Raw genomic sequence first — 27,276 nt, 5'->3', positions numbered from 1 at the left:
TCTTCCTTGGTCCCCTGCCCAAGGGATTTCAAAGTCCCACCTGTCAGTCATTGGCTATATGGCATTTTTTAAAAAGAATTATTTATTTCATATATAGTACACTGTAGCTGTCTTCAGATACACTAGAAGAGGGTCTCAGATGCCATTACAGATGGTTGTAAGCCACCATGTGGTTGCTGGGAATCGAACTCAGAACCTCTGGAAGAGCAAAGCAGTCAGTGCTCTTAACCACTGAGCCATCTCTCCAGCCCCCTACATAGTCATTCTTTATTACCAACTGAAGCCAGGGGCAGGGACCCTCAGGTCTGGAAGCAAGGCTTTAGGAGCTGAATTAAAACAAAGCATTAGAACCAATACCCAACACCAATGGCCAACCAGTCCATGCTAGCAAAAGGAATCGAGTGACCTTGATCAAAACACTCTTTGTAGATTGGCAAACTCCATAATACCTAATTTAAATAACCAAGGAAATCCTTATCTCAGGCCTTCTCATTGCAAGGAGGACTTCCTGCCTCCTGGTGCATTATGCAGAGTTGAAACTGCATCATATCACACATGGATGCAGCCAGCTCTCCAGAAGCACTTCTAATTATAAACCTGGTGTTTCTTTCCTGGCATCGTGTCATCTGATTTTTTTTCATATTTTTGAAATCAGAGACATCAGCTTTGAGAACTTGCTGACACTGTTGTGAAAAGACCTTTGGCTGCTTTTTATTTCTGTTCCATTCTTTTCCCTAAAACAAACGTCTCAAAGACTCATCCTGCAGCTGATAGGCACATCCTAGTTTCTGCTAGAGAAAATCCATAAATTATCAAAGGAGAGGAGTATGTCCTGAAGTATTGAGGCAGGGCAGAGTGACAGGTCCAGCCGAGCCTCTGATGCCCTTGTGGTTTTCCTGTTTTGTTATTGTTGTTTGTTTTGTTTTCCTTTGCTTTTGTTTCCTGTTGTGCTATCACAGGGCAACACACAGTCATTTGAAGCCCACAGCAGAAGCTGTCACCTCTTCTTCCCCTGGTTCCTTCACACCAGCAACTGCATATCTTAGTGTAACTGAACAGAACTTGGAGATGTGTCTTCACAGAACAGGATTGATTCTCTTGGTTCGACGCTCACATTTCCAGTCTGTTGGCTGACTACCAAGACTGCCAATGCTGTCAATTCAAAATTAGTAATACCAAAGGCAACGTCACTCTTAGTGTTTTTCTCATCCAAACAACTCTTATTAACCAAAATGTAGGCTTTCCTTTCAAAAGTAATAAAATAGAAAGAAAAAAAAAGTATCTTCTGATTCAGTCAACAAGGGACTGGAGAAATGGCTCACTGGCTGTTCTTCAAGAGGAACTTGATTGTATTCCCAGCACCCAAGTGCTTGCTCACAAATGTGTGACTCCAGTCCCAGGGGATGCAATGCCTTCTTCTGGCCTGTGAAGGCACCAGGCATGTGTATGGTGCACAGACATACATGCAGATAAAACACCCATGTGCATAAAATATTAAAAGAAAAACATTTTTTAACTGTGAGTCTTTCCTTTTTATTTTTTAATAATTACTTAAGAATTTTATACAGTGTATTTTGATCACATTTACTTCCTCTACCCAGCTCATTCCCACTTCCACATTTATCCATATTTGTGTTCTCTTTTCTGTAAACCCATCCAGTCTAATTCCTGCTTCACAGGTACTCTACATATACAGACACACACTCACAAGCACACACACATGCACGCACACGCACACATCTCCTATATGTACCTTTTTTTTCTTTATTAACTTGAGTATTTCTTATTTACATTTCAATTGGCCAACATCCCCCTAGCCCCTCCTCCTCCCCTTTTATATGGCTGTTCCCCTCCCAGTCCTCCCCCCATTGCCGCCCTCCCCCCAACAGTCTAGTTCACTGGGGGTTCAGTCTTGGCAGGACCAAGGGCTTCCCCTTCCACTGGTGCTCTCACTAGGCTATTCATTGCTACCTATGAGGTTGGAGCCCAGGGTCAGTCCATGTATAGTCTTTGGGTAGTGGCTTAGTTCCTGGAAGCTCTGGTTGGTTGGCATTGTTGAAAGAAAAACATTTTTAAAAGAAAGAAAATATAAGCACGAAGCATGTGTCCCGGTCGCTTGACTGAGCCTCACGGGGCTCCTGTATGCAGAGGGAAAGTAATTACTGTTTGTGAGCTTGGAAGATGGCAGCTGGAGATAGCAGTGACTGTGATGAATGATGGCCCAGGAAGCAGCCAGATAGGTCTAACGCTAGGAAGATGTTTTGACAGGGAAGGGATACAGTCACTGAAAGGCAATGAGACCTATGATTTGACAGGGGAAATTAGAGATGACGTTTCGGGCAGAGGTCTGGCTGCAGAGTGCAGGACAAGAGGTGAAAGGAGAACGTGGCTGCCGATAAAACCTTTGGCCATTTTACTGGGTCCATATTAACAGCCCGCTGCTATTCGAGTTTGAATTTTCCTATCTCTGCTGAAACCAAGTAGCTTTCAGTGCGTTTCTTGGCTGTGTAGACCAATCTCCAACAGAGGACCGTCTATTTGGGAGTAAACAGACAGTGGGATGGCGAGCCAGGAGACACGTGAACAGGCTGCGATGGCCTCTGGTATGTCCGGAGAATAAAGGAAATCTGGGGGATTTAATTAGGACAGAGACATCTATGCAGGTTATTTTGAAAGCAGGTTCCCTGGCACTTGGGACAGCCATGGGAGATTGGCAAAGTGGTTGGCAAGTGTTGGCAATCACTGTGAAAGCTAATCTTAAGTCATAGCTGGCAGTTCTTTCTCTGGTTGTTAAGTAAAAATAGGGTCTTTCTCCCACCGCCTCCTGGAGCAGGGATCCAAGGACATCCTCAGTGTCCCTCACCTCTGCTTTGTGGGGAAGAGACAGGAACGGCTCCCCTTTTGTAGCCGTGTGGGCAGATTGTGGTGTGGTTCCTCTTTGAATCCTATTGCCTGAATTCATACAGGCTGGTCTGTTTTTCTCATGGATTGACAGGACGTCCCTGTCCACGTCTATCTGAGTCCTTTCCTGGATAGTACTGCAAACCATCTGTCCCCATAATGTCCCTCACCTTCCAGTACCCTGGTAGACACTTAGGCCAAATGTCTCATTGTGCAGTTTATCATTTTCATGCGGGCCTGGAAAGTAGTACCCGTTAAAGAAACCTGTGTCTAAGGAGCACACTGTTCTGTGTCACACTCTAGGAACTTAACTTTTTAACTTGGCCATTATTTGCATTCACTTAGAATTGACTCATGTAGATAATATTGGATAAAGCCAATGTAATTCCCCCCCCAAACTATTTATCCCATTGACTCAGAACCGTTTATTAAAAGGCCATCATTTCTTCAGTATTGTTTGAGGTATCATGTGTTTCAGATTCGTATATAATGGTGTCGTCTGTGTGTCCATTTGTGTAATAAGGCACCTTCTTTTTATAGCTTCATAATAAATCCTAATATCCTGTCATTCAACTGTGTTATTATTTAAAGTTATCTTTGTGATTCCTTCCTTGCTCCTTTGTGATTCCATGAAGTTTTAGAATCATCATCCTCCTCGGGAATTGTGGATGTGGGCTACCATCCTCACCTTTGACTCAGTAGACTCATTACTTCCTCTTTTCTCTTTTCTGCTGACTTGTTCCAAGTGACACATCATCTTATGGCTGCCCTATGTGGTGTGACTTTTATTCTGATTTGTCATAGACTAAGGCATACTCTTCCTTTATACTCCTGGGGCAGGGCATCTGCATGTAAACTCATTGACTCACTTTCCCACCCAGCCAAAGCTCCCTACTATTTGTTCCCACCCTCACTGCGGCTCTCAGTTCTGCTTCCTTTTCTGCTTGACGCTGACATGTTCTTTCCTTTGGCCACTTGTAAGACTGTCTCTCACTTTCGGCTGCTTCATTCAGTTCACCTCATCTGGTTTTCTGTGCACATACTCAGTCTAAATTGGTAGCATTTTAACCATCAGACCAAGTGCCTTTCTTCAGTTGGGGATAACTCTTGATCATTGCTTTATTTGAAGTTAGGTTTTGTCACATCGTCTGCTGCTAATTACAGGGCTGGCATCCCAAGAGAATGACCACACAATCAATAGTATTTCATGAAGCTTCATTCCATGAACCTTTGATCTGTCCATAAAATCCATGTTAGAGAGTTGCAGTTGGACAGCTTTTAATGGACAAAAATACAACAAGGAGATCAAATATATAATTTCATTTTTCTCTAAAATGAAGGTTTTTGCTTACTTTGTCATAGGGCGTTCTTGAGGCTACATAGGTCACGAGGGTATGCATTTCAAGCCAGATACTCCACACATTATTTTATTTGTATATTCACAATATATAAATGGTAGGTTCTTTTTTCTCAAACCATAGATAATTTTAATTTGTATACTCAGCATATTTTATCACAAGTTTGTTAGAAGATATCATGGGAACACTAAGTCAACCTAAAGCAACATGAGAACAACCACAAATTATGTTTATTATGGGTGAAAACAGAAATAGAGTTAAAAAGGAGTGTGAAGGTTGATGTACAGTCAGGAACACTAACGGTGGGGAATAATGGGATCTGTAGCTAAGTATGAGAGAGCCAAGTTGTCCAGACAAGAGGGAGAACTAAGGGAACAACTTCTGTGCTGGCAGTATGTCCCGGTGGAACATACACAAAATAGCATTGTCCATTCGTACAAGCTTGTTCTTCCAGTGTATTTAACTATGCAGACTGAAACATTTTAAATTTAATATTTTATTTGTTCTTTGAGAGTTTTCTAGATACATGCACCATATTTTAGTAAGATCCACTCCCAATACTCCCTCTCATTTCCACCAGGACCCAATCTCACTTACCCATCTCCTCCGAACTTCGTATCTTCCTACTAAGTGCAGGTTGTGCTGCCCATACACTCATGGGTGTAGGGCTATCCACTGAAGCACGGTGAACCTCCCAGGAGTCACACTTCAAGAAAACTTTCTTTCCCCTAGAAGCCATCTACTGTCAAGTGCTACTCAGTTAAGAGTGGGGGCTCACGGTACCCTTCCCTCTCCAGGTAAATATATAGCAAGTAATGTCTAACCAGTCTAGGAAAGAAACCACTCTCACAGACAGGAATCCCTGTATGAGATACCAAGACAAACTCCAGCTATGTCTTGGTAGCTGTGAAAAGAGTTAGCACCCTGCCATGGTAAAACTACAAGCTGGTAACATAGACAGGAGAATAAAGGGAAGATAGTCCAATTAACAGCTAGCCGATCCTGCCCAGTTCTGAGACCAGCAACACCTTCAAAGCCAGCAAGTAGCAATGCTGGCCAGGGCTAATGACTAGCCGGCAGCTAAGGGCATTGGCTAACAAAATAGAAGTCAGAGGTGGACAGAAAGAGGTTTCAACCATTCTCCTAGCCTCCTTAATTAAGCAAGCAGCATGTAAATAGTGCACGATCATTTCCCTGCTTGTCTCAGGGAGGCAAGGGGAGGTCACCAAGTCTCATCTGGCTCAGCTTGCGGTGTGTTCAGAGACTCAACCACTCTTAATAGAAATTATCTCAGTCTTTGTCTGCTTTGGGCCTTAAATCTCTTTTTCTTTTTCTTTTTCTTTCTTTTTTTTTTCTTTTTTTCAGAGCTGGGGACCGAACCCAGAGCCTTGTGCTTGCTAGGCAAGCACTCTACCACTGAGTTAAATCCCCAACCCTGGGCCTTAAATCTCATAAGAAGCTTCAATCACATAGCTCTGTAGGTTTTTCCTCTTATAGGGTCCCTTCCTATATGAGAAATGATTTAACATTTAAGGTTTGCAACCCCCCTCCCCCACCTTTGTTTCTCAGAGCTCTGCTTTCTGCAGCAGATCTTCAATCTTTCTTCTTTTAGCTTTCTCTTAACAAAGAAATCTCTTGTTAATTTTGTTTACGTGTGTGTGTGTGTGTGCGACTGCATTTGTGTGGAGGTCAGAGAACAACATGTAGTATAGTCAGTTCTCTCTTTCCACCATGTGGGTACTGAGGATCGAACCCAGGTCATCAGACTTGGCAGCAAGCACCTTTACCCACTGAGCCATCTTACCAGCTCTAAAAACTCTGCTTTAAACACATCCTTCTGGTTGTCTGTGACTGTCAAGGACCTGAGCTGCTGCCTCGGTGGAAACTGTGTGTGTCTGTGAGGGTCCTGAGGTATGGGACCTCTGCTTGCAGTGACACTTCCTTTCCATAATTCTGTAGTTACCTTAGATGCTACAGCTCAGGGTTTGGATCTCTCTCCTCCGTGAAATTATGGGGGTTTGTGGCTGAGATGAAGAGGTTATGAATGAACCCAGCATAGGAAACTGAAGATACACACTGGGAAACACAGGTTCAGATGGTTGAGATCAGAGAAGAGACTAGTAATTTCCCGTTAACTGTGTCACAGCTATGCTGAAAATAAAAATCTAACCTGAAAATGTTGGCATTCCTGCCCTTCCAATTCTTAGAAGGGTTGTTACCACACATAGCTAATAATTATTATATTAATATCGTTTCACAGTTAATCGTGTGGCTTTTGGAGTCAGAATGACTGGGTCCGAATTCTCTGCCTATTCTAATGTTTCATTTTGAGGTAAGTTACTTCTCGGAACCCAGTTTTCTCATCTGTAAACAGAACAAATTCTTCACTGGTGTGACTCATATGTAATCCATTTGTTAGTGATAAACTTTTACTATTAGGCATTGCAGTGACCTTATGAGGAGTAGATAACACATATTTCTTCTTTTACTCCTGTAGAAATTCAAGTTTAGTGAGGGTAAATTAGTTCTGATCACATGGCTGCTCATGACACAGACAGCAAGGAGGTTCAGGTCTCAGTGAGTCTACTCATGGCTTCATACTTTGCCTTTTTCCAGATGTTTGCAGCAGCCACTCTGGTCAGGGAAGAGAGGAGGTAGCAATGATTATCTCAATAAACATGTGGCCTAGAACTAGATAGAGTGTTCAGCACCCTCTGGGAACTTTCTGGAAATGAAAACTGTCATTCCAGACATGGCCAGTGAGAAATTGCAGGGGTGCTCTCACTCCTTTACTCCCCCACCCCACCCCCCGTTATCCCAATGTAATTTTAATGATGACATATCTTAAGGTGAATTTCTTTGTACTTATCAGGGAGTGGGGACATAATGACAAATGTTAACTCTATTTGTTGGCCCAAAGTTGTAGTTTGTTCATTGAAGACAAAGACTCTCTCTCTCTCTCTCTCTCTCTCTCTCTCTCTCTCTCTCTCTCTCTCTCTCTGACTTAAACTGGCCCAGAACACTCATCCTGTAGTTCAGGCTTCCTTGAGACCGTGGCAATCCTACTTCAGCTTCTTGGATGCTAAGCTCGTGAGCGACCATGCCTAGATTCCAGTTCTTTTGGTTATTTTTCTCAATTTGGAGTGTAGAAGTAAATGTACATGTGTGCATGTTCTGTATACATGTGTGAGTGTTTTCAGGTGCTCATGCACATGTGTGTGGAAGCCAGAGTTTGACTACAGATGCTCTTCCTCTGGAGATTTCCACCTTAGTCAATGAGACAAGGTCTCTCACTGGGTCCCAAGGTTTACTACTTTCGCCAGGCCGGCTGGACATCAAGCCTGAGGAATCCTCCTACTTATTCCATCTCGGTGCTGGCACCGTGCTTGGTTTTCTTTTGGTCTGGGTTTGGGGGCTCAAGCTTGTACTGCAAGCTTGTTACCGAGCTATCTCCTCAATCCCTAGTTGTTTGGTCTTTTTTACGTATAACTGCTGCTTCTTTGCTACAATTTTCCATTTTTTAAAATTTATTTTAAGACAATTTACAATTGCTTATTGGAATATTTTTAAGAATGGTTGTTTAAAATTCTTGTTTGAAGCAGGTGGTGGCGGCAGCTCCCAGCACTCAGGAGGCTCAGGCAGGTAGAATCTCAGGAGTTCAAGGCCAGCCTGGTCCAAAGACCAAGTTCCAGGACAGCCCAGGTTACAAAATCTCCAAAAAGCAAAACAAATAGAATTCTTGTTTGATAATTCCGGCATCTGATTTGTATTAGTGTTAGTTGCCTAATTGTCTTTTCTCGTTATGTTATTTTTTTCTTTGTAATGCTAGGGGCTTAACCCAAGGCCATTTACGTGACAGGAATACACTTTACCACAGAGCTATATCCCTAATCCTATACTGAATTTTAAAAATTATATCCTGACAATTTAGCTTGTTTCCTGACACCTTTACTTTATTAGGAGGGAATCCTCCAGTTGAATTAGAGAGAGCTGGGTCAGTGTATATGTTCAGATGTCTGACTCTATTCTGACAAGAATAGAATGCCTAGCCACACTACCTCAGTGAAGAAGATGGGTGGGAGAAAGCTTAGCTCCCTGTCACCTCACTGACACTTTCCTTAGGAAATCTATGCTCTGATTCCTGCAATCTCATTATCTTCAAATATCATGCTGAGTGAGGTAACCCAGTCACAAAAGAACACACATGGTATGCACTCACTGATAAGTGGATATTAGCCCAAAAGCTTGGAATGCCGAGGAAAAAAAATCACAGATTATATGAATCTCAAGAAGAAGGAAGACCAAAATGTGGATGCTTCAATCCTTCTTAGAAGGGAAAACAAAATACTCACAGGAGGAAATACGTAGACAAAGTTTGGAGCAGAGGCTGAAGGAAAGGCCATTCAGAGTCTGCCCCACCTGGGGATCCAGCCCATATGCAGACACCAAACCCTGTCACTATTGTCGATGTCAAGAAGTGCATTCTGACAAGAGCCAGATATAGATGTCTCCTGAGAGGCTCTGCCAGAGCCTTACTGATATAGATGAGGATTCTCGCAGCTAACCATTGGACTGAGCAGGGACCCCAGTGGAGGAGTTAGAGAAAGGACTGAGGGGTTTGCAACCCCATAGGAAGAACAACAGTATCAACCAACCAGACCCCACCAGAACTTACAGGGGCTAAACCATCAACCAATGAGTACACATGGAGGGACCCATGGCTCCAGCAGCATATGTAGCAAGAGGATGGCATAGTTCAGCATCAATAGGAGGAAAAGCCCTTTGTCCTGTGAAGGCTTATGTCTCCAGTGTAGGGGAATGCCAGGGTGTGTTGAGGTAGGAGTGGGAGCATCCTTATAGAAGCAGGGGATAGGGGAGGGGTATGGGAGAGGGGGGAAAGGAAATAGCATTTGAAATGTAAATACATAAAATATCCAAAATATCCAAGAAAAATAAAATTAAAAAAAGAAAGAAAAAGGGGAGTGGGAAATGAAACTGCCTCCTAGTTTCCTAATAGGCTTTGCTGCCCAGAGAGGCAGGAAGCAGGGGGCTGACCCACACAGCTCTGCTGCTTCTAGGTGAGGACGGGAGGTCAGCTCTCCCTGTTGGTGAAATTAGAAAGAGGGAGAGGAGAGTCAGCTAGGGTCTGCTCCTCACATCCTTGGTTTGCTTTCTAGAGGTGGGTAAAGGCAGTGGAACCAACAGTGCTCGTTGGTTTGGTTGCGGTTGAGTCTCATTGCTGACGGAAGCTCAGTAACCTTCTGGACCTGCTGACACCACAGGTGGAGTGCTGACTCCAATATGCACAGCCCCATCTTGTGGATGGTAGGTGGGGGTGAAGGTTCAGTTTGGAGGCTAGTCATACTTTTCTGTGGGAGAACAGTAATGTTACCATTGCCCCATGCCTTAAGCAAAGATCAGCATCCAATTAAATACCCCTGCAGGGATACCAAAACCTAATGCCTCAGCTAGGGAATGGGACAAGCTTACACCAAACCCACTAAAATTATGGGTGGGGACATAGTTTGTCATAAGAAGAACAGCTGTTACTCAAATGGCTTTCCACCATGGGGCCACCCTTTTCTTGGTCTTTTGATCAGAGTAACAGACTTCTCTTAGTGTTGATTTTGTCTGTACCTGCTGGCCATTCATATTCAGAACAAATGGAATAAACGCAGAAGTCACTGGCATGTTGCTTCCTAAGCCCCAAGATTCTACCCAGACCACCTTCTTCATACCTCCCTATGTTCATTCACTGATGTCCGTCATGATGAGAGGGAGAGCCTGGGAAGACTGGGATGCTCCCATCTCAGTTGGGACCAGAACTTTGATCTATACTCGACTTTAAAGAGAAATTTGTAGACAAGAGATTTGTCCAGTGAATGCCAACAGCTAATCCATATAAATCTTGTTTCAACTTGAATCATCCCAGCGTAGGCCACTCTGTCACTCATACTGTGTGGCTCATCCACCTGGTTTTCCAATCCGGAACATCCTAACTTCTGAAGTAGCACCACAAATTCAACCATTCCTACAGTTTTGCGTGGGAGTATCTAGATGGGCTTCACTCTGCAACTGATGTAGTTTTCAGTGGACCAGAAACACAGCATTCAAGCAATTTGACTAAAAGACACTTTATTGCACTTGAAGAATTGGAGCAGAATTAGGTTACAGAGGAAAGTTGAAGGCAGATTTAAAAATAGCCCCATTGGTGGAAAAGATCTGAATCAAGTTTTAAAGTGTTTTTTCAAATACATGGAGGTTTTTGTGCAGGCTTTGCATTGGGTAAACAAGACAAAAATTGTTTACCCAATGTAAAGGTGACATTGTAGATAAATTAGCAGCCATCTTGGTCTTGAAATACTGAACTTATTTTTTTCCATCTGTACATGAGTAAGTGCACTGTATTGAATATGTAAGATCTTATATTCTGGGTTTTATTACAGAAATGAGTGTTCTTTAAATAAAAAATGATTGTGGTAGAAAGTGACTTCATAAACACAGCATAACATGATAAAGCTTACTGAGTGATTCTTCCTCCTGGTGTTTTATCTTTGGAGCTTCTGATCATTAGCACTCCTGTCCTTTCCGCTAAGTTACATAGAAAGTTATGCCAACTTGGGGTGGGTTAGTATTGGCAAGAACCTATTACTCAAGCAGCCCTTAGAGGCATGTCAGGCTGCACAGGCTACGCAGCCTTTCCACGGGCTCTAATGAGAAAGGCTGCCTTCTGTCTTCCAGCCCTTTAGCCTTTGCTTAATTCTTCTTTTACATTGTGGCACTTTTGTGTTAAATACTGTCAGTGTGAAGCATTTTCCTCTGCCTCATCCATTCTAGCACTCCTTGGCACACACAGTGTCTAGACACGGCATCTGGTGAAAATCAATCAAATCAACAGAATGTAAAAACCACCTCTGGATTTCAGAGGTGCATCACTGAGCCACAGAATTGGATTTTTACTCTTGTTCATATTTACATTTTACATGATGCACACCGGTATTTAAATTGTACTGAGAATATTCTTTCAAATGAAAATGTTTATCTTATAGTAAGGCAACATGATGCTGGCTTAAGGCACCTGTTACCAAGTCTGATAACCTGAGTAGAATCCCTAGAATCCACATGGCAGAGGAGGCAACTAAGTTGTGCAAGTTACCATTTGACCTCCACACATATACAGCAACACACACACACACACACACACACACACACACACACACACACACGCACACACACACACATGTACACACGCACACCAAATAAACGTAAAAAAATAAATATTCGTCATCTGAAACATTTTGCTAAATTATTGACAAAAGAAAATGTGGGACTTCTTCAAGTTTCACTGATTCTTGAGTCCACCAGAGAAAGCACTGGAAGACATGTTGAGGTAATTTCTCCAATCCAGACAAGCCCGTTTAATGAAAACACAACTCAAATAATATGAATACAAGCTGCGTGCCTAGATTGGGCAGATCTACTGCTACACGACTTTATCCCCAGCTATGAGAGCCCTTATAATTTGCGGTTTCTGCAGGCCATGTGCTTCATCTCCATCTTCCTTCCACCTCTTCTTCCTCTCCCCCCCTTCCTCTGTCTCCCCACAACTCTTCAGCTCCACCTTCCTTCCCCTGCCAAATCATGGGCTCTAGCCTTTATTTTACAAGTTAAAATCAGGAGAAGGTTCCAGTGAAGTCACCTGAGTACTGGTTCCCTCCTCATCCCACGCAGCCCTTCTTGGGGAAGCGGAATTAGCATCAAAATAAAAACAGCACCAGGGCGACCCACAAAGACATTTGTTTAAAACCAGCTAGCCACTGAGGTTTAGACATCTTCATAGTCGATGCTAGGAATTTAAATAATATTCAGAGTGGCCAGGAAGGTAAAAAATACTTTACTGGAATTAGCACATGTTCTGAAGATAGGGTATTTTGTTTCCCTAGCATGCCACATGAAGTTATTAGATTCAGACCCAAGCTGGTGATTGTGAAATATTATTCTGACCTCCCACACATACATAATCATCTCTGGAAAGAAACAACATCTGTTCATTCAAGGCCGGTCTTAATTTTTTTTTTTAACTTTTCATTTTCCTTGTGACAGCATGGTTGAATACAGGAAGCAGAACCAATAAAGCTTTCACCACCACTGAGCCTCTCAGGTTCATGTGTGTATGTCTCATGAGAGGAAACAGGCAGATATAAGGTCAACTTTTTACATTTAGTCAGAATAAGGGTTAATTTACAGATAGATCAACAGACTATGTAATCCATAGGACAGTGTTTTAGAATTTAAAAGTTAGGTCTTTGATTTGGATATTTCTAGAAAGTATCCGAACAGATCTATTGTATGGTATATGACCTTCTGCCTCATAGGTTAGTTATGAGCACAGTTTACCTAAGATTCCTCTCTACCAAACAAAAGCAAAGGGTAGCTCTTTGGCTAATACCTATCAATGCTTTAAATGCAAAATGCTTAGTTTTAAAAAGTTTGTTGCATTCGATTTAGAAACCAGCTCTCCCTATGGAATCCATATTAGGCCAAATTCTTGATCTTCCTGCCTTAGATTTCCAAGTGCTGGGATCACAGGCATGCACTTCTGCTCTCTGGCTTTTTTCTTCCTTCTTTCCTTCCTTTCTGGTTTATAGTTTTCTGTCACAATATCTTCTATCCTACCCCAGTATCTTCCTCATCCCCATCATATTGGGCTAGCAGCTTTAAGATGAGATCCCTATAGGGACACTAGGCATGAGGTTTTAGGTCAGTCTGGGGTATTGGCCTCAAGGCTCCTCCCTTTGCACACTTAGAATTACTGCTATGAATCCTCTTGTCATTAGATAGATAGATAGATAGATAGATAGATAGATAGATAGATAGATAGAGTGACCATTGGTGGAGAGATGAGTCTAATGTGCATGCAATCAATCATTCTTTAATTATGCAATATTTTCTTTAATGATGCAATATTTTACCTAAAGGATTCATTCTTTGGGTAAATTTTAAAGTTGTTGTGATTATTTTTCTAATGCCACATCATCATGGTTTAATTGCTGATTCTTTCTTTTGCCATTAAAGGGTGGTTCATCTCTTAAGCCCCAGAGCTCTTTCCTTTTTGTACTGGGGTTAGCATTTGTGCATAAGTGATGGTAGCGATGGATGTTTGGTTACTTTTAGTTTGAACATACCGTCTCTGTTTCTTTCCTTAAATGGACATAGATCATTGGCTTTGGACCAAGCCTCTATTGTTTTAATTTCTGCAGTTAGTGGATGAGTGAGACATTATGTCTCACATTCATAGTGAGACAATCCTACACTAAGAACACTCATGAAGCCTAGGCAGAGAGAATCTTAAGTTCAAAATCAGTCTTCCTTTTAACAATCAAGCAAACGCTGGGAAGATAAGGTAGGCTGGTTATTTGCATTCTATATTTTGTTGTTGTTTTGTTGAAAATAGCCTTTATTTTTTTCATACACTATATCCTAATTATGGTCTCTCCTCTTTTTACTCCTCCCAGTTCCTCTGTACCTTCCTTCCCCTCTCATGAGGATTCACAGCTTTTCCATTTCTCATTAGAAAACAGAGGGCATTTGAAGAATAATAATAAAATACAAGATAAAACAAAAACTAACACATTGGAAAAGGACAAAACAATCCAATGAAAGAAAATGAGTCAAATAAAAGGCAAAAGAAACAAATGAAGACACAGAGACCCACTTTGCTTGCACAATTAGGAATCCCATGAAAACAGAAAACCAGAAGCCATAATGTAGGAGTAAAAGTCTTGGATCCTAGGTATCCTCATGCCTTTGATCTCATCACTGAGGAGACAAAACTAAGCAGATCTCAGTGTGTTCAGGCCAGTCTGATGTACACGTGAGTTTTAGGATAGCAAGAGCTACATGTCTTGAAACAAACAGACAAACAAAATGGAATACTCATACAAAGAATGGATACAATTCAAAAAGGAGAAAAAATAAAATAAATGTTGCTTACATTCTTAACCAAGGGTTTACTGATCAAGAAATACTGATCACTAAATAGCTATAAGAAGTTTCTTTCCCTAAAAAGTAGCAGCTTTCTGACCCCTCTGAAGAGAAAGACAAAGCCTTTGGGAATATGCAGGTCTAGCTAAGTTTTGTCTGTAATAGTAGATCATTGTTTTCAGAGTGCCATTTTGAAAGAGTTTAGCAGCTGATCTAGAATCTATATAAAGGAGCTATGGATAGTATAATCCCGGGGCAGATGCTGCTCCAGCTTCTTCATTTTTTGGTTTCAGCTGTTAGCTAAAGATGATTTGGATGCTAATGGCAGGAGCAAGAAATGCTTTTAATGCAAATTCCTGGCGTTGTGCATCTCCCTTTGAAGAACAAGTGGACATTCTTGCTAACAACCCTCTGGAGGCCGCTTGTCTTTCCTCAGCCCAGCAGCTGTAAGGAGATACAAAAGGCAAGGTCACGTGACTTTTTTATGTCACACTTAGTTTACTTTGGGGACTTTACTACAGAGCTATACAGTTCTCCCAGAAGTGTCATTTCCTTTGTACTTTTCAATGTTTCCTAACCCACTGCATTAAGCAAATATTTCTATAATGGGAGGAAGGTTAGTTCAGATGGGCAGTTTTCTACTTACCATATCAAAAGGAAAACCAACTGTGTGTGAAAATGTCACAATAAAGCCTATTACTTTGTACAGTTGAATGCTAAAAGAGGAGAGGAAAAATATTATGGTATGTGGGCAATGGGTCTTTTCATTAAGTAATATGTTTTCATTGTGATGGAAAAAGATCGAAGGCATTTGTAACTCCTTGCGGACTTGGTGGCATGAACAGCCTAGTTCCAATTTCATGCATTCTCCTTCTTGTAGGCATAAACTTATTTTTATCTCTCCCATCTAGTCCCCCCTCCCTTTTCTTGTTCCACAGAAAAGATCTACAGTAGCTTCCGAAGGCAGGTGAGAATACATTAGAGTAAAAAGTGGAAGAGAAAGGAAAGTGAAGACCAGAGATGGCTGAGTGCAATAGACCACAACCGCTTTGGTTTGTGCTAACAGCTGGTCCACACATGCTGTTTTCAAGAGCCACAGATTCAAAACAAGCACCTTGGTTTGTTGAGTGCTATGACTCTTGGTGTTAGAATGAGCCCTGTAGCTGGCACTCTGTTGAGCTTCACTACAACTTAACCAAGTTGACTGCACACACAGAGAAAGTCTCAAAACAGAGTTGCTCCCTAAGAAGTGCTCTATAAACATGTATGGTTGATTAGCCTTACTGGTACCACTAGCTTGTGTTTGATGTGTGTCTGTTCTGACAGGGAACAGAGGAGTTTCCCACTGCACGGGTGAATGGAAACTCAGTCCACAGCTTGCCCACTGTACATGACCGTGACTGCTTCTGTTAGTAGGGAAGCTAACTTGGACATTGCCATGTTTGGGCTAACCAGGAAGAGTGGGCTTGCTCCAGGTAACACTTGGAAAACCAAAACTCCATAAATAGACTCACCACTAATATGCGGAGCGAGCCAAATCTGAGCTAAGAGGGACATGCTCCAAGAAGGATCCTAAAGAGAGAGCACTGGATGCTTGAAGGTCACACTCCTTTTAAGGACTTAAAGGGCTCTACAGAAATTCTTCCTGGTTTCCCTGCCTTCTACCAGGGCATAGGTCAGTGAAAATGCATTAAAGCCTAGTGACTCCAGAATGTATGGGTATCTCCCTCAGCGCCTACCTCCCCTTACTCCTGTCTTGTCTTCCTTTCTGAATCTGTTTAGATGGCTCATTACAATTGGTCTTATCATGTCAGAAGGCAGGTACTCCTTCTGGAATCTTGGAATCTGCCAAGAACAGAATCGATTTGGGGTCAAAATACCCTCCCAGCTAGGTTAATCTCTTTGGTGGTTGCACAAAAACAAGCAGATTAGCCATCCCTGAGTACCAGGATGTGTGGGCGATTACACCTCTCCAGTCCCATCTCTTTCTTATTTAATGAAAATTGAAACTGAGCCCCAGCCAGAGGGCACGAAGATAGAAGTGTGTAAGGAGATAACAATGTCTGAGAAGGCTGCCACCCCGCTCCCCGCCCTCCTCCGCCCTCCCCCGCCCACCTGCGCCACCCTGCTTTGGTCTAGAGAGAGCCCCTCCCAGGCTCCTCACCAGCACATGGAATGCAGGAGGGACTGAGGGGTAGGGCAGCTTGTGGGGAGGAATTAAGTGTGGCTTGGTCTGTTTCTGGCTTCTCTGTAAATACCACGACACCTCCAAATGGAGGAACAGCTGAGATAAGTGACTGCTAATCCCCCAGTGCAGGGGAGGAGGCTGGGCTGTTCCCTTTCAGATCCCAGCAGATGGTGGATGAAACAGGCTTCCCCCAGGCAAGGACACAGGGAACTGTCCCACCTTCTGTCCTGTTAGCTTGCTCTGCACGTCACCCTCACGGCCTATTGCGCCAGGAAGAACCTTGCTGGCTCTCCACAGCCCTGGGGACCCGCCTGGCTTTGCTATCCCACTGGGACACTCAAGGTCAGCCAAGCAGGACTCTGGCCAACAGTGGCAGTTTGGGCTACAATCCAGCAAAGCTCTGTGTGCTGGCAAAGCACAGCCAGGCACTGTGGAAAGGAAAAACTCACCTGGCCTACGGGGTGAGGGCTCACGAAGTGCAGATTCATTTCTCTTCAAGGGTGGAATCCCAGAACTTGAGCTTCTATTAGGCAGCCCAGCGGCAGACAATTCTGAGAAGTTGGTTAGGAAGCAGGCTCACTCAGGCGCCTCTCTCTAGGCCTCTACCATTTGTTCATCCTTGTGACTTCAGGTAGAATCCCAGATTCCAAGGACCAGGACTCTCTTAAACGTCAGGGCGCAGTCACTCCTGAATTTGAAAGTCACTTTAATTACAATAAGCATGAACAAATAACATGAAGTCTGACAGTATAACAATGCGAATGCATTTAGCACTTTTGAACTATGCACTCGCTTATCTCAGTTTCCAAATTAAATAAATCATTGAAGATTTGCCTTAAATGAAAAGCTGGGGATTTTTACCAACTTAATTAACTTATGTTTTAAAGTATATAAAATAGAGTTTAGTGTCTTTAAACTGTGGAAATGAACAGCGATACAATAGTAAATACTGAATGCCTAGTGTCTTTAAAATGTGGAATAGTGATACGATAATAAATACTGATATAGAGGGTGGTACAGTAGTATCAGCATTTGTATAGTAAATACTGATATGAACAGTGACACAGTAGTAAGTACCGAATACCATAAATCTTTAAGGGCAAGACTCAGAAGCCACAGGAAATAAAAGAAAACAAAACAGGCAAATATGATTGCTTGCCTGTATCTGGACAGCAAATGAAGCAATTCTCAGTAAAAGGACAACCTGCAGAATGGAAAGAAATACTTGCAAACTCTGTCTGCCAAAGGATTAACACTCAAATATATGAGGAACTAGAAAACTTAATAGCCAAGTTAAATAAATAAATTGAATAAATAAATAAAACTTTGAAATTTCAATAGATCTAAATAGATATTTCTCAGGAGAAAACATGTATAAATGGCTAATGGCCAGCAGGCACATGAACAATTAGGGGAACGGAATCACTAATCGGGGAAATGTAAACCAAAACCATAATGAGCTATCCATTCATCCTCAGGTTATGGGTTATTATAAAAAGAACAAAAGATATTGAGGAAAGGAGACTCTGGCCCACTTTGGATGGAATACAAATTAGTTCAGCCATTAAGGGAGTTTTGGATACCTCACAAACTTTAAATGTCAGTTATTTATCACATGATGCAGTACCCCCCCTCCAGGGAATCTGTTTCCAATGACAACAATGTCTGTATGGTAAGGAGCTGTTTGCACTGCAGTGTTTATTGCAACAATACTCATATGATCTGATAAATGCAAGCAACCAGTGTCTAGCAACTAGTGAATAAAAGACATGATGTGTGTGTGTGTGTGTGTGTGTGTGTGTGTGTGTGTGTGTGAGAGAGAGAGAGAGAGAGAGAGAGAGAGAGAGAGAGAGTCTCTCATTTACAAAAACATTCATGGAAACATATCTAGATTATTCTGTTAAGTGAAATAAGCCAGACAAACCCCACATGTTCTAGTTACTAGAGGCTGGAGAGAGCAGAGTCTGCACAGGAATGGGGAAGATTGATTGGCAAGTACTAACTTACAGTTAGACAACAATAAGTCCTTGTGTATTGTTGCACAGTAGGGTAACTATAGATAATGCACATTATATCTCAAAGTTAGAAGAAGGGCTTTGAATGCTTTTGTCATAAACCTTTAAGAAAAAGTATTTTTTTAGTATAAATATAACATACATGAAAATATATTTTGCTTCAAGTATTAAAAGTCTAGTTGAGGCCTGACGATATTCTTGGCAGGTAAAAGTATCTACCTCACAAGACTGAGGGCCTGAGATTAACCCCTGAAGGAAGTAGAGGAAAAGAGCTCCACCGAGCGGGCCTCGCGCCTTCCTCACGGACTGTGGAACCAACCGCACTCCAGGGACACTAATAACAATACGTAATTTTCAAAAATTAGTGTACTGAATGGACTGCAAAACATAGTTTAAAAATGTCTTAAGGATGCGTATTACCTCCCATAGGCGGTCTTCAGCGGACTAAGCCTGGCTTCACCAGGACTGACAGTCTGGGAGTGGGTAAGCAAGCCCTCAGAGAATCTGAGAGTATCAGATCAAACAGCACCGTTCCCAGCTCCAGAGAGCTTCTGCACACATGCAGTGATGGGGATCTCTCATCACTGTCAAACGCCCTCACACGAGTTCATGAACTTCAGATCCACTCTACGTTAGAAACAACTAAGCCACCTGGAATCCCAGCACTTGGGAGGTAGAAACCGGGGTGTCAGGAGTTCAAGGTCATCTTCTATTACCCAGTTTGTTGGGGGCTTATCCTAGTCTCTATGAAACTATTTCGAAGGCTCCAAAAACCAAAATAAAACAAAAAAACTTAAATGATATTTCAAAAAGGCTGTCTCTGAAAGTCCTTTTAGATGCCCCCTGCCCCATTTGTAATAACCCAGTAAAAACACGCCTGCCTTCCAAGCATGGACCACATCTCTGACTTCCACAATTACCACTGAGGGTGAGTCCTGTTCTGTGCTATTTATCACTGAATTCTGCCTCATAATCAGTGGGATGTTGCTGAATCGAGGAATAAATGATTGTGACCCAATTTTTCAAACTAGAAAGCTTTTCCTACCTTTAAAAGAATCATTATCGGATGATAATAGATCAGGTTCAGTTTGTCTTGCTGACTTACACGACTTGTCTCTTTGTGGGCCAGTCCTCAGTAACACCCTAGAACTGAGTTACTGTGCCACTCTTCAGGGGTTGGAATGAGGTCTTGACGAGTTAACTGGCCTGCCCGAGACCAAACGCGCAGTACTTAGCTAAGTCATAGAGGCGGGATTTGAAGCCCATCAGTCACTCTGATTCTCCCTTTCTCTGTGTCTGCACCATTCACTGCTCTTTGCTTCCTGCCAATGGGCATTCTCACTGTAACCTGCAGAAGGTATGGCAGGGCTTGGTCTCAGCCAGACAGGCCTCTCCCCTGTCTCCATGGCTCAGCTGCCCAGCAGTTTCATCCCCAGACCATCCCCAAACATGGTTGGGAAGCTCTGAGAGGAGGGCCCGGCATTGCCCGACCCTAGAAATATCTAATCAGCAGTCCTCCTCAGCATATCAATCCAAGCCCACTCTGGACAGAGATGCCGGTGCCCAGTTTTCTATTTTTAACTGGTGTGAACTGAAGGAAAAGCGCAGCATTAGAAGTCCAAGGACTAGTCAAAAACCAAGAATACAGGGCACCCCAGGGCAATCTATGTCCTCTCTCCTGTTCCCTCCCTTTCTCCTCACTATCTTTCTTTTTCTTTCTGAAAAAAAAAAAAGTGAAGTTCTTTCAAAATGCACGAAGATGACACTCACTTGTAGTAATGCTTCCCACACTTTAAATGCTAATTATGACCATCTTGCCATACAGTAGATCTGATCTGGGGTGGGGTCTGGGTTGCTGCATTTCTAAATCGCCCAAGTTATGGAGATGCTGTTTGCCCACGGTCCTCACTTTGCATAGGAGGATTGGTAAATTCTCATATCCTAAGTGGCTATGAACTTCTCCACAAAAGCATTTGCTTTTCAGGATGTGTCATTACCTGGGTTGAAGAAATTTATCGCCTGTTTAAAAGATGCCCATCCATCTGCCAGCAAGTGCCTGGGATATTTTTGGTATCGGTTCCTCCATTAACTTTGGCAGCAGAAGACCCCCTTTGTGGCCCATAGACTGAAATCTGATTTTGAACAAAACTCTTGTGGAGTGGATGAGAGCTGCTTGGCCTCTGGGCTGGACTTGGCCAGACCCTCAGACTACCCCCCTCAGCTTCTCTGCCAGCTCAGGACCATGTCTGGGGTGGGTCCAAGATGGTGAATCCTGGCTTTCCCATCTAGGTAAGCATAGTGCCAGCTCAGGCTAAACGAGACCAGAAGGTGCACTACCCAGGTGCCCCTCTTACATCCAGGTACTCAAATGTCCTGCCAAGGTGCTCTTTGTGCCTATGACAACTGCCAGGACTCTGCTCCTCTATTTCCCATTGCTGGAAGATGAGAAGCTGCTCGTCTCTCCCCTGAAGCCCCAGCTCAGCTGTCGAGACCCTTCTCCAAGGGCAGGGCGCCAAGCTTCTGGGGTGTGTGTGTGTGTGTTTGTGTGTGTGTGTGTGTGTGTGTGTGTGTGTGTGTGTGTGTGTGTGTGTGACTTATTGTCTTTTAGTCTGGAAAAGCAATAAACCCACTCCACAACTAGGGAGCTCCCCCATCCCAACAAGGAGGAAGGGTCGAGGTGGCATCACATAACCTTCCCCTGCCCCCTACCCCTTACCGGTCTGCCCCTCCCTAGATCCCTATATGGCCATTGCTCTGGCTGCCCCCTCCCCTTCCTTACATGGTCTGGGAGCCCCCTGGCTGATCCTCTCCCCTGCTCTTGGCTCCAAGAATGGCCTCAGCGGTCCTAGATGGTGCTAAGGCGACCAAATAAGGCAAGGTGGCAGCTCAGGGGCCCTCCACCCCTGCCCCCGGCTGCTCCAACTGACCCCGTCCATCAGCGCGCTATAAAGCCGCGCTCCAGGCGACTGTCACCTAGTGCCTGCCACCAGCGCCAGCCCAGCTGAACCCAGCCGCCCAAAGCACGGTGAGTCCCAGCCTCGCTCCGCCCTTGCTCCCTGCAGAGCCCTGTCAGCACTGCGAGGATTTTGTGCTCTTGGGATCCCACACTCTTAGTTTTCGGGAGTTTTGTTGTTTTGATTTTGTTTGTTTGTTTTGATTGTTTTTTTTTTTTTTGTTTTGTTAAGCCAACTTTTTGGTGAGGTTTTGACTTTTTTGTCCTGGATCTCATCAAATCCTCACAGCACAAGAGCTCACTCTGTCTTACCACCTGAGCTTTTGTGGGTCACTGATCTTTTGCACTTTCACCTGTATGGATAGGGAAGGAGAATGGTGTTTCTGTTGGTGAAAATGTGGAGAGCTTAAAGGAGCTGAAAGGGCCGGATTTCCGTGGTTAGGACCATGGCTCCTTGCGTGGCGGGAGGGGGTGTGTGTGTGAGCCTCTTGGCTAGAAGAGCAAGGGTGGGGTCTCACCAGCCTTCTCTCACCCACACAGTCAGTCTCCCTGATTCTTCCAAGGCTTTTTTGTTTAGGTTTGGTTTTTATCTTGAGCATAAGGGAGAGTACAGCTGTCTCCTTACTCTCTACAATCCAATAACCCCACTGGGCCCTTCAGAAGGAGGCCAGCTCTGCAAGCACTGAGCATGGACCACTCTTCTTTCCTTAGCCTACAGATCCCACAGAAGCTGTACCAGGATGTGTGACGACGAGGAGACCACAGCTTTGGTGTGCGACAATGGCTCCGGACTGGTGAAGGCTGGCTTTGCGGGTGATGATGCTCCCAGAGCTGTCTTCCCATCCATCGTGGGTCGCCCACGCCACCAGGTAACACTCTCCGCTCCTCCTAGCCTGCTCCCTGTCCATATTCTAGACCCCTTCTGGTCACCCCCTCAGTCCAGCAATCTGGGAAGTGACTGTCTTGACCCAACTGTTCAGAGATCCTTTAGGTCATACATGTGAAGCAGAGTGAGTTTCAAATCCAAGCCATCCCACGAAACTCCCTGCGAACCTCCAGATTCCAGGAAGTCCACTGCAGTGGCTCACCTGTTGATGGGTCAGCTCTCTTGTGAAAGGCCACCAGCTTCTCATTCTGAACCTGTGGGTTTTCAACTGCAGTGTCTTTTGTGTCTCTGAAACATGAATTTCTTCTTTCCCCTAGGCTCTTTGTCTGTTCAATTTAGTTTCAACAATACAGCTAACTATTAGTAATGTAGCTACTTGGAAATAACCAGTACCCAATCTACATTCTTCCCCCTTGTTCACAGCCAGTTTTCAGAACTCCCCAAAGCTGTAATGGACACTCCTTCCTGGGTGCTGCATTTTTAGAAGTCAGATGTGACTAGAGCAACAAGTGCCACAGTGATAGTGGCATACCACCTTGTTTATTAAAAGAAATGCCACGCTCTCTGGGTTTGTCGCATGCTTGGCCAGACAGGCTGCCAGAGCACAGAGCTGGAGTCCTCAGGCTTGGCCAGTGAAGGCTACTCCAGGATAGTCTGAGTGGTTTGACTTTTCAGCTGAGTGATAGCTGCCTATCAGCCTATGTACAGTGGATGAGTGTCAAAACCTTTTCTTAAGGGGACTTAATTAATTCAGTTGTGCCAAAAGATGGTCATCTATTTCTTAGGTGACATCAGTGATAAGCTTAGTAATTTAATGAAGTCATTATGCTATTTCAAGAACAAGATAAGGCTCTGCTTCTTCAGGGAAATCCCTTTATTCTCTCATCCACAGTTATAATCAAATTAATGCACACACTTCCTGCTGCGGAGATGAAGTATATAACATGAGTCTAAGTAATTCGTTAAAATTAGGATTATGTCTTCACTCCTGGAGGCGGGTCTCACACTATGGCCCAGGCTGGCCTGGAACTCGGCTCTACCGACCAGGCTAAATGGAAGCTGTGACCTGTTCCAGCCTTTTGAATGCTGGTTTTATAGGCGTGAACCAGCATCCCTAACTTTCAAATTCTGTTTTTACTTTTTTCCTAGTATTTTACAGCTCTTCACTACCTTGAGGATTGGATATAGCTTAACAAGGCCAGGACTGTTCTTTTTATTTTTTTGCCTTGTTGAGAACTTGATGTTCTCATCTTCTCCTTTTTACAGGGTGTCATGGTAGGTATGGGGCAGAAAGACTCCTATGTAGGTGACGAGGCTCAGAGCAAGCGAGGCATCCTGACTCTGAAGTACCCCATAGAGCACGGCATTATCACCAACTGGGACGACATGGAGAAGATCTGGCACCACACCTTCTACAATGAGCTCCGTGTGGCCCCTGAGGAGCACCCGACCCTGCTCACTGAGGCCCCACTGAACCCCAAGGCCAACCGTGAGAAGATGACACAGATCATGTTTGAGACCTTCAATGTGCCTGCCATGTATGTGGCCATCCAGGCGGTGCTGTCCCTGTACGCTTCTGGGAGAACCACAGGTTTGTTTGGGCTGGGAACAGTCACTGGTTAATCAGTCTCCACTCACTGACTTAGCTGTGAACCCGAATTCTCTCCCGACACAGAAAAGGTCCTCTCCCTAACTCTCTCTAGCAAGGTATCTATGCTGAGAGAAAGGACTAGCAAATCAGTTTCAGGAACATTTACTGTAAAATCCGATAACCCGTGGAGTTAGATCTTTCCCCTATTCAAGATATGTGAGATGCTACATTCACAGCCCCAGACATATTCAAGGACAGGCGTTCCCCTGCAGGGTCTGGATTAAAACAGAGAGACACATTTTAAGTTGGATTGGCCCCAAGAAAAGCACGCCTGGACGCTTACGTAACATGCTAATGGTTGATAAGAGCGATGGCCACTTGAAAGTGTCCCCAGGAAAATTTCCTACCACAATACTTAAAGACAAAACCGCACTGCCTTCGGTGTTAGCATCCACCCATTATGGTCATTTTTTATTCTTTGCATTAAGGGACCTGACTGTTTCCCTTACCCAAGTAGAAGCAGGTTTTTACTATGACTGAAGCAGTGGTTCTCGGCGCTTCATCCTCTTCTCACCTATTTTGTTCTAACAGGCATTGTTCTGGATTCTGGCGACGGTGTGACTCATAACGTCCCCATCTATGAGGGTTATGCCTTACCCCATGCCATCATGCGTCTGGATCTAGCTGGTCGGGACCTCACTGACTACCTTATGAAGATCCTCACTGAGCGCGGGTACTCCTTTGTCACCACCGGTGAGTGTGTGCGTGTGTGTGTGTGTGTGTGTGTGTGTGTGTGTGTGTGTGTGTGTGTGAGACACAGCACATGCCTGTTGCTTCTGCTTCCTTGGTAGATATACCTACTTCCCCATATTCGATCCTCTCCTCAGAGCTTGACTATGAAGCCCTCTGTCTCTGCAGCTGAACGTGAAATTGTCCGAGACATCAAAGAAAAACTGTGTTATGTCGCCCTGGATTTTGAGAATGAGATGGCCACCGCTGCATCTTCCTCCTCTCTGGAGAAGAGCTACGAACTTCCCGATGGCCAGGTCATCACCATTGGCAACGAGCGTTTCCGCTGTCCTGAGACTCTCTTCCAGCCCTCTTTCATTGGTAAGGGGCGGCTTCTGGTGCCGAGGCTCAGCTTCTGTAGAAATTCTGGAGTCACCCAGAGTAAAACCCATTTTACTTAGAAGCATGACAGGGTTCCTGAGTCAACATCTGGCATCTTACCCAGCTCAATTTTGCCCCCTGATACCTCAGTAAGGAGAAAGACTACGGTGCTTTAGTTAAAAAAATGAAGATGTTATGCTGAGTTTACCTCACAGTAGAGAATGAGACTGAACAGTCAGCAAATAGAGCATACCTGATTACCAAGAGAGCCAATTTATCCTAAGAAGTTCCATTATTAATGGACTAGACTTAAGTAATTTACCATTCGATGCAACCACAACTCTGTTCATTTTGGTAACTGAACCCTTGATGTCACCAAATATCTTTCCTACATACTTGCTCTCAGATGAAGCTGGATTCTGACTTTGGTCCGTAAATTAAAAATATAAGCCAGGTGTGTTAGCTCACACCTGCAATCCCAGTGCCCAGAAACTGAGGCAGGGGGATTAACTTGAGTTCAAGTCTCTCTTGGGTCACAGAGTGAGATTTATCTCAGAACAAATTTTCACTTAAACGTGTGTCATTCTTTTTGTAACGTATCTCCGTACTCCTGATGGCTGCAGGATGTGTTCATTCCAAACAGGCACTGAACACAGCTGTCTATCTCTTGGCAGTCTGTCCTGGATTATCTATTAGTACATTGTGGAGCCTCATGTTCCACCTGTTCCTAGCAGTGTGTTGTAGGGGAAACATATGTTTTAGATATCAACGGTGGCAGCTTACCAGCACAGAGGAATTCCATTTTCTCCCCTCCACCCTAGCCAGAGCGTACTGTGAATACTTAAGCGGAGCTTTTTCCTAGGTATGGAGTCTGCCGGCATTCACGAAACTACTTATAACAGCATCATGAAGTGTGACATCGATATCCGCAAAGACCTGTACGCCAACAATGTCCTGTCTGGAGGCACCACCATGTACCCTGGGATTGCTGATCGTATGCAAAAGGAAATAACTGCACTGGCTCCCAGCACCATGAAGATTAAGGTCAGGAACACTTGGAAGTGGGAGGCAAAGGCAGAACTCGGTGTTCTAAAGCAAGCTTCCTTCCCAACCCCCTTCTCCTGTATTTTAGCTTCCTATTTTCTTTAAGTTTTCTGCTTAGTGTTAGCACGATTCCTGATTTTTTTGTAGCATTTTTCTCAAGATATGAAACTTTGGGACTGCTTCTAAATAGTGGGTAGAAGTAGATATTTGAAACATAGCGGGGGTGGGGGGAGCAACAGGTAAACTTCTCTATGCATTTAAAAGGCCCACAGCTTTTGAGCTATCTTCCTCGCATTTAGATGTTTGCTATATTATTCTCTATGCACAAATAAATAGAAACAATGAACTCTGGGAAAGATTGCACAACCCCATCGGCTCCTTGCTTATGGTATAACATCTCCTACATTATTTATCGTCAGTTAATCTGTGATGCTTCTTCTATGAATATTCCTGCTCCCTTGTTGGGGACTTCAGAACACACTGATGGTTTTGTTTTCTTTCTGCAGATTATTGCTCCCCCTGAGCGTAAATACTCTGTCTGGATTGGGGGCTCCATCCTGGCCTCTCTGTCTACCTTCCAACAAATGTGGATCAGCAAGCAAGAGTACGATGAGGCCGGGCCCTCCATTGTCCACCGCAAGTGCTTCTGAGGCGGCTACCTTACACTCAGGACGACAGTATTGTGCTTGGAATCCTCTGAGGCCCTCTCCCATCTCCCATCAGTCATTGTACAGTTTGTTTACACACGTGCAGTTTGTTTGTGCTTCAAATATTTATTGCTTTATAAATAAACCAGACCAGGACTTGCAACCTACAAAAGCCCGTCTTCTTTCTTGTGTGAGTAGGCCTGGGGTGAAGAAGGTGTTCTGTCTGATACCCCCAGCATCACAATAGTAGAGCAACACGAAGTTTACCCAATAGATTCATGTGGCATTGAACTGAACTAGGAGTTACAGAGCTACCCTTTGATTTCACCTTTTAGGATGGAGCTATGAAGACTTTTGAATCTTATAAGCAAAAGATTAGTTCTGTGGTTTAGTTGTTAAGTTGGTTCTGTGTGAGGGATAAAGATAGATAACATAGTTATCTATAACTAGTTGCCATATTTAGTATTAAAATATCACATATTGAAATATGAATATCACATATTTCATAGCTTTATAGAAAATGCACATGTTGGTAATAAGAGGGTCAAGGCTATTAAATGAGCTTATCTCTATGTTTTCATTGTATGCCCAGTTGTCTG

General features: G+C 43.7%; 1 protein-coding gene and 1 long non-coding RNA gene across 2 annotated transcripts; one reads left to right on the top strand and one right to left on the bottom strand.

The window, feature by feature from the left end:
• Positions 1 to 10,377: 10,377 nt before the first annotated feature.
• On the bottom strand, positions 10,378 to 19,946 carry LOC120101628 (uncharacterized). The gene is made up of 3 exons (XR_015683715.1): positions 19,492 to 19,946; positions 16,881 to 17,119; positions 10,378 to 14,687 (listed from the first exon to the last, which is right to left on the bottom strand). It is a non-coding gene; the product is annotated as an uncharacterized LOC120101628 (long non-coding RNA).
• Positions 19,947 to 21,308: 1,362 nt separating this feature from the next.
• Actc1 (actin, alpha, cardiac muscle 1) lies at positions 21,309 to 26,843 on the top strand. Its single transcript, NM_019183.1, has 7 exons — positions 21,309 to 21,471; positions 22,111 to 22,268; positions 23,552 to 23,876; positions 24,468 to 24,629; positions 24,795 to 24,986; positions 25,849 to 26,030; positions 26,537 to 26,843. The coding sequence occupies exons 2-7, from the start codon at positions 22,140 to 22,142 to the stop codon at positions 26,678 to 26,680; spliced, it is 1,134 nt and encodes a 377-aa protein (NP_062056.1). The 5' UTR covers positions 21,309 to 21,471; positions 22,111 to 22,139; the 3' UTR covers positions 26,681 to 26,843.
• Positions 26,844 to 27,276: the final 433 nt, after the last annotated feature.

Source organism: Rattus norvegicus, chromosome 3 (genome assembly GCF_021556685.1).
Source record: "Rattus norvegicus strain SHRSP/BbbUtx chromosome 3, alternate assembly SHRSP_T2T, whole genome shotgun sequence".
Classification (NCBI taxonomy): Eukaryota; Metazoa; Chordata; class Mammalia; order Rodentia; family Muridae; genus Rattus; species Rattus norvegicus.
Note: the sequence above shows the minus strand (reverse complement) of the source record. Positions and strands in the feature narration are given on the sequence as shown.

Excerpts from the sequence above, each read along its gene's own strand:
- Actc1 (NM_019183.1), top strand. The coding sequence starts at position 22,140 with ATGTGTGACGACGAGGAGACCACAGCTTTGGTGTGCGACAATGGCTCC. Across the intron at positions 22,269-23,551 it reads TGGGTCGCCCACGCCACCAG|GGTGTCATGGTAGGTATGGG; the intron begins GTAACACTCTCC and ends TCCTTTTTACAG. Across the intron at positions 23,877-24,467 it reads CGCTTCTGGGAGAACCACAG|GCATTGTTCTGGATTCTGGC; the intron begins GTTTGTTTGGGC and ends TTGTTCTAACAG.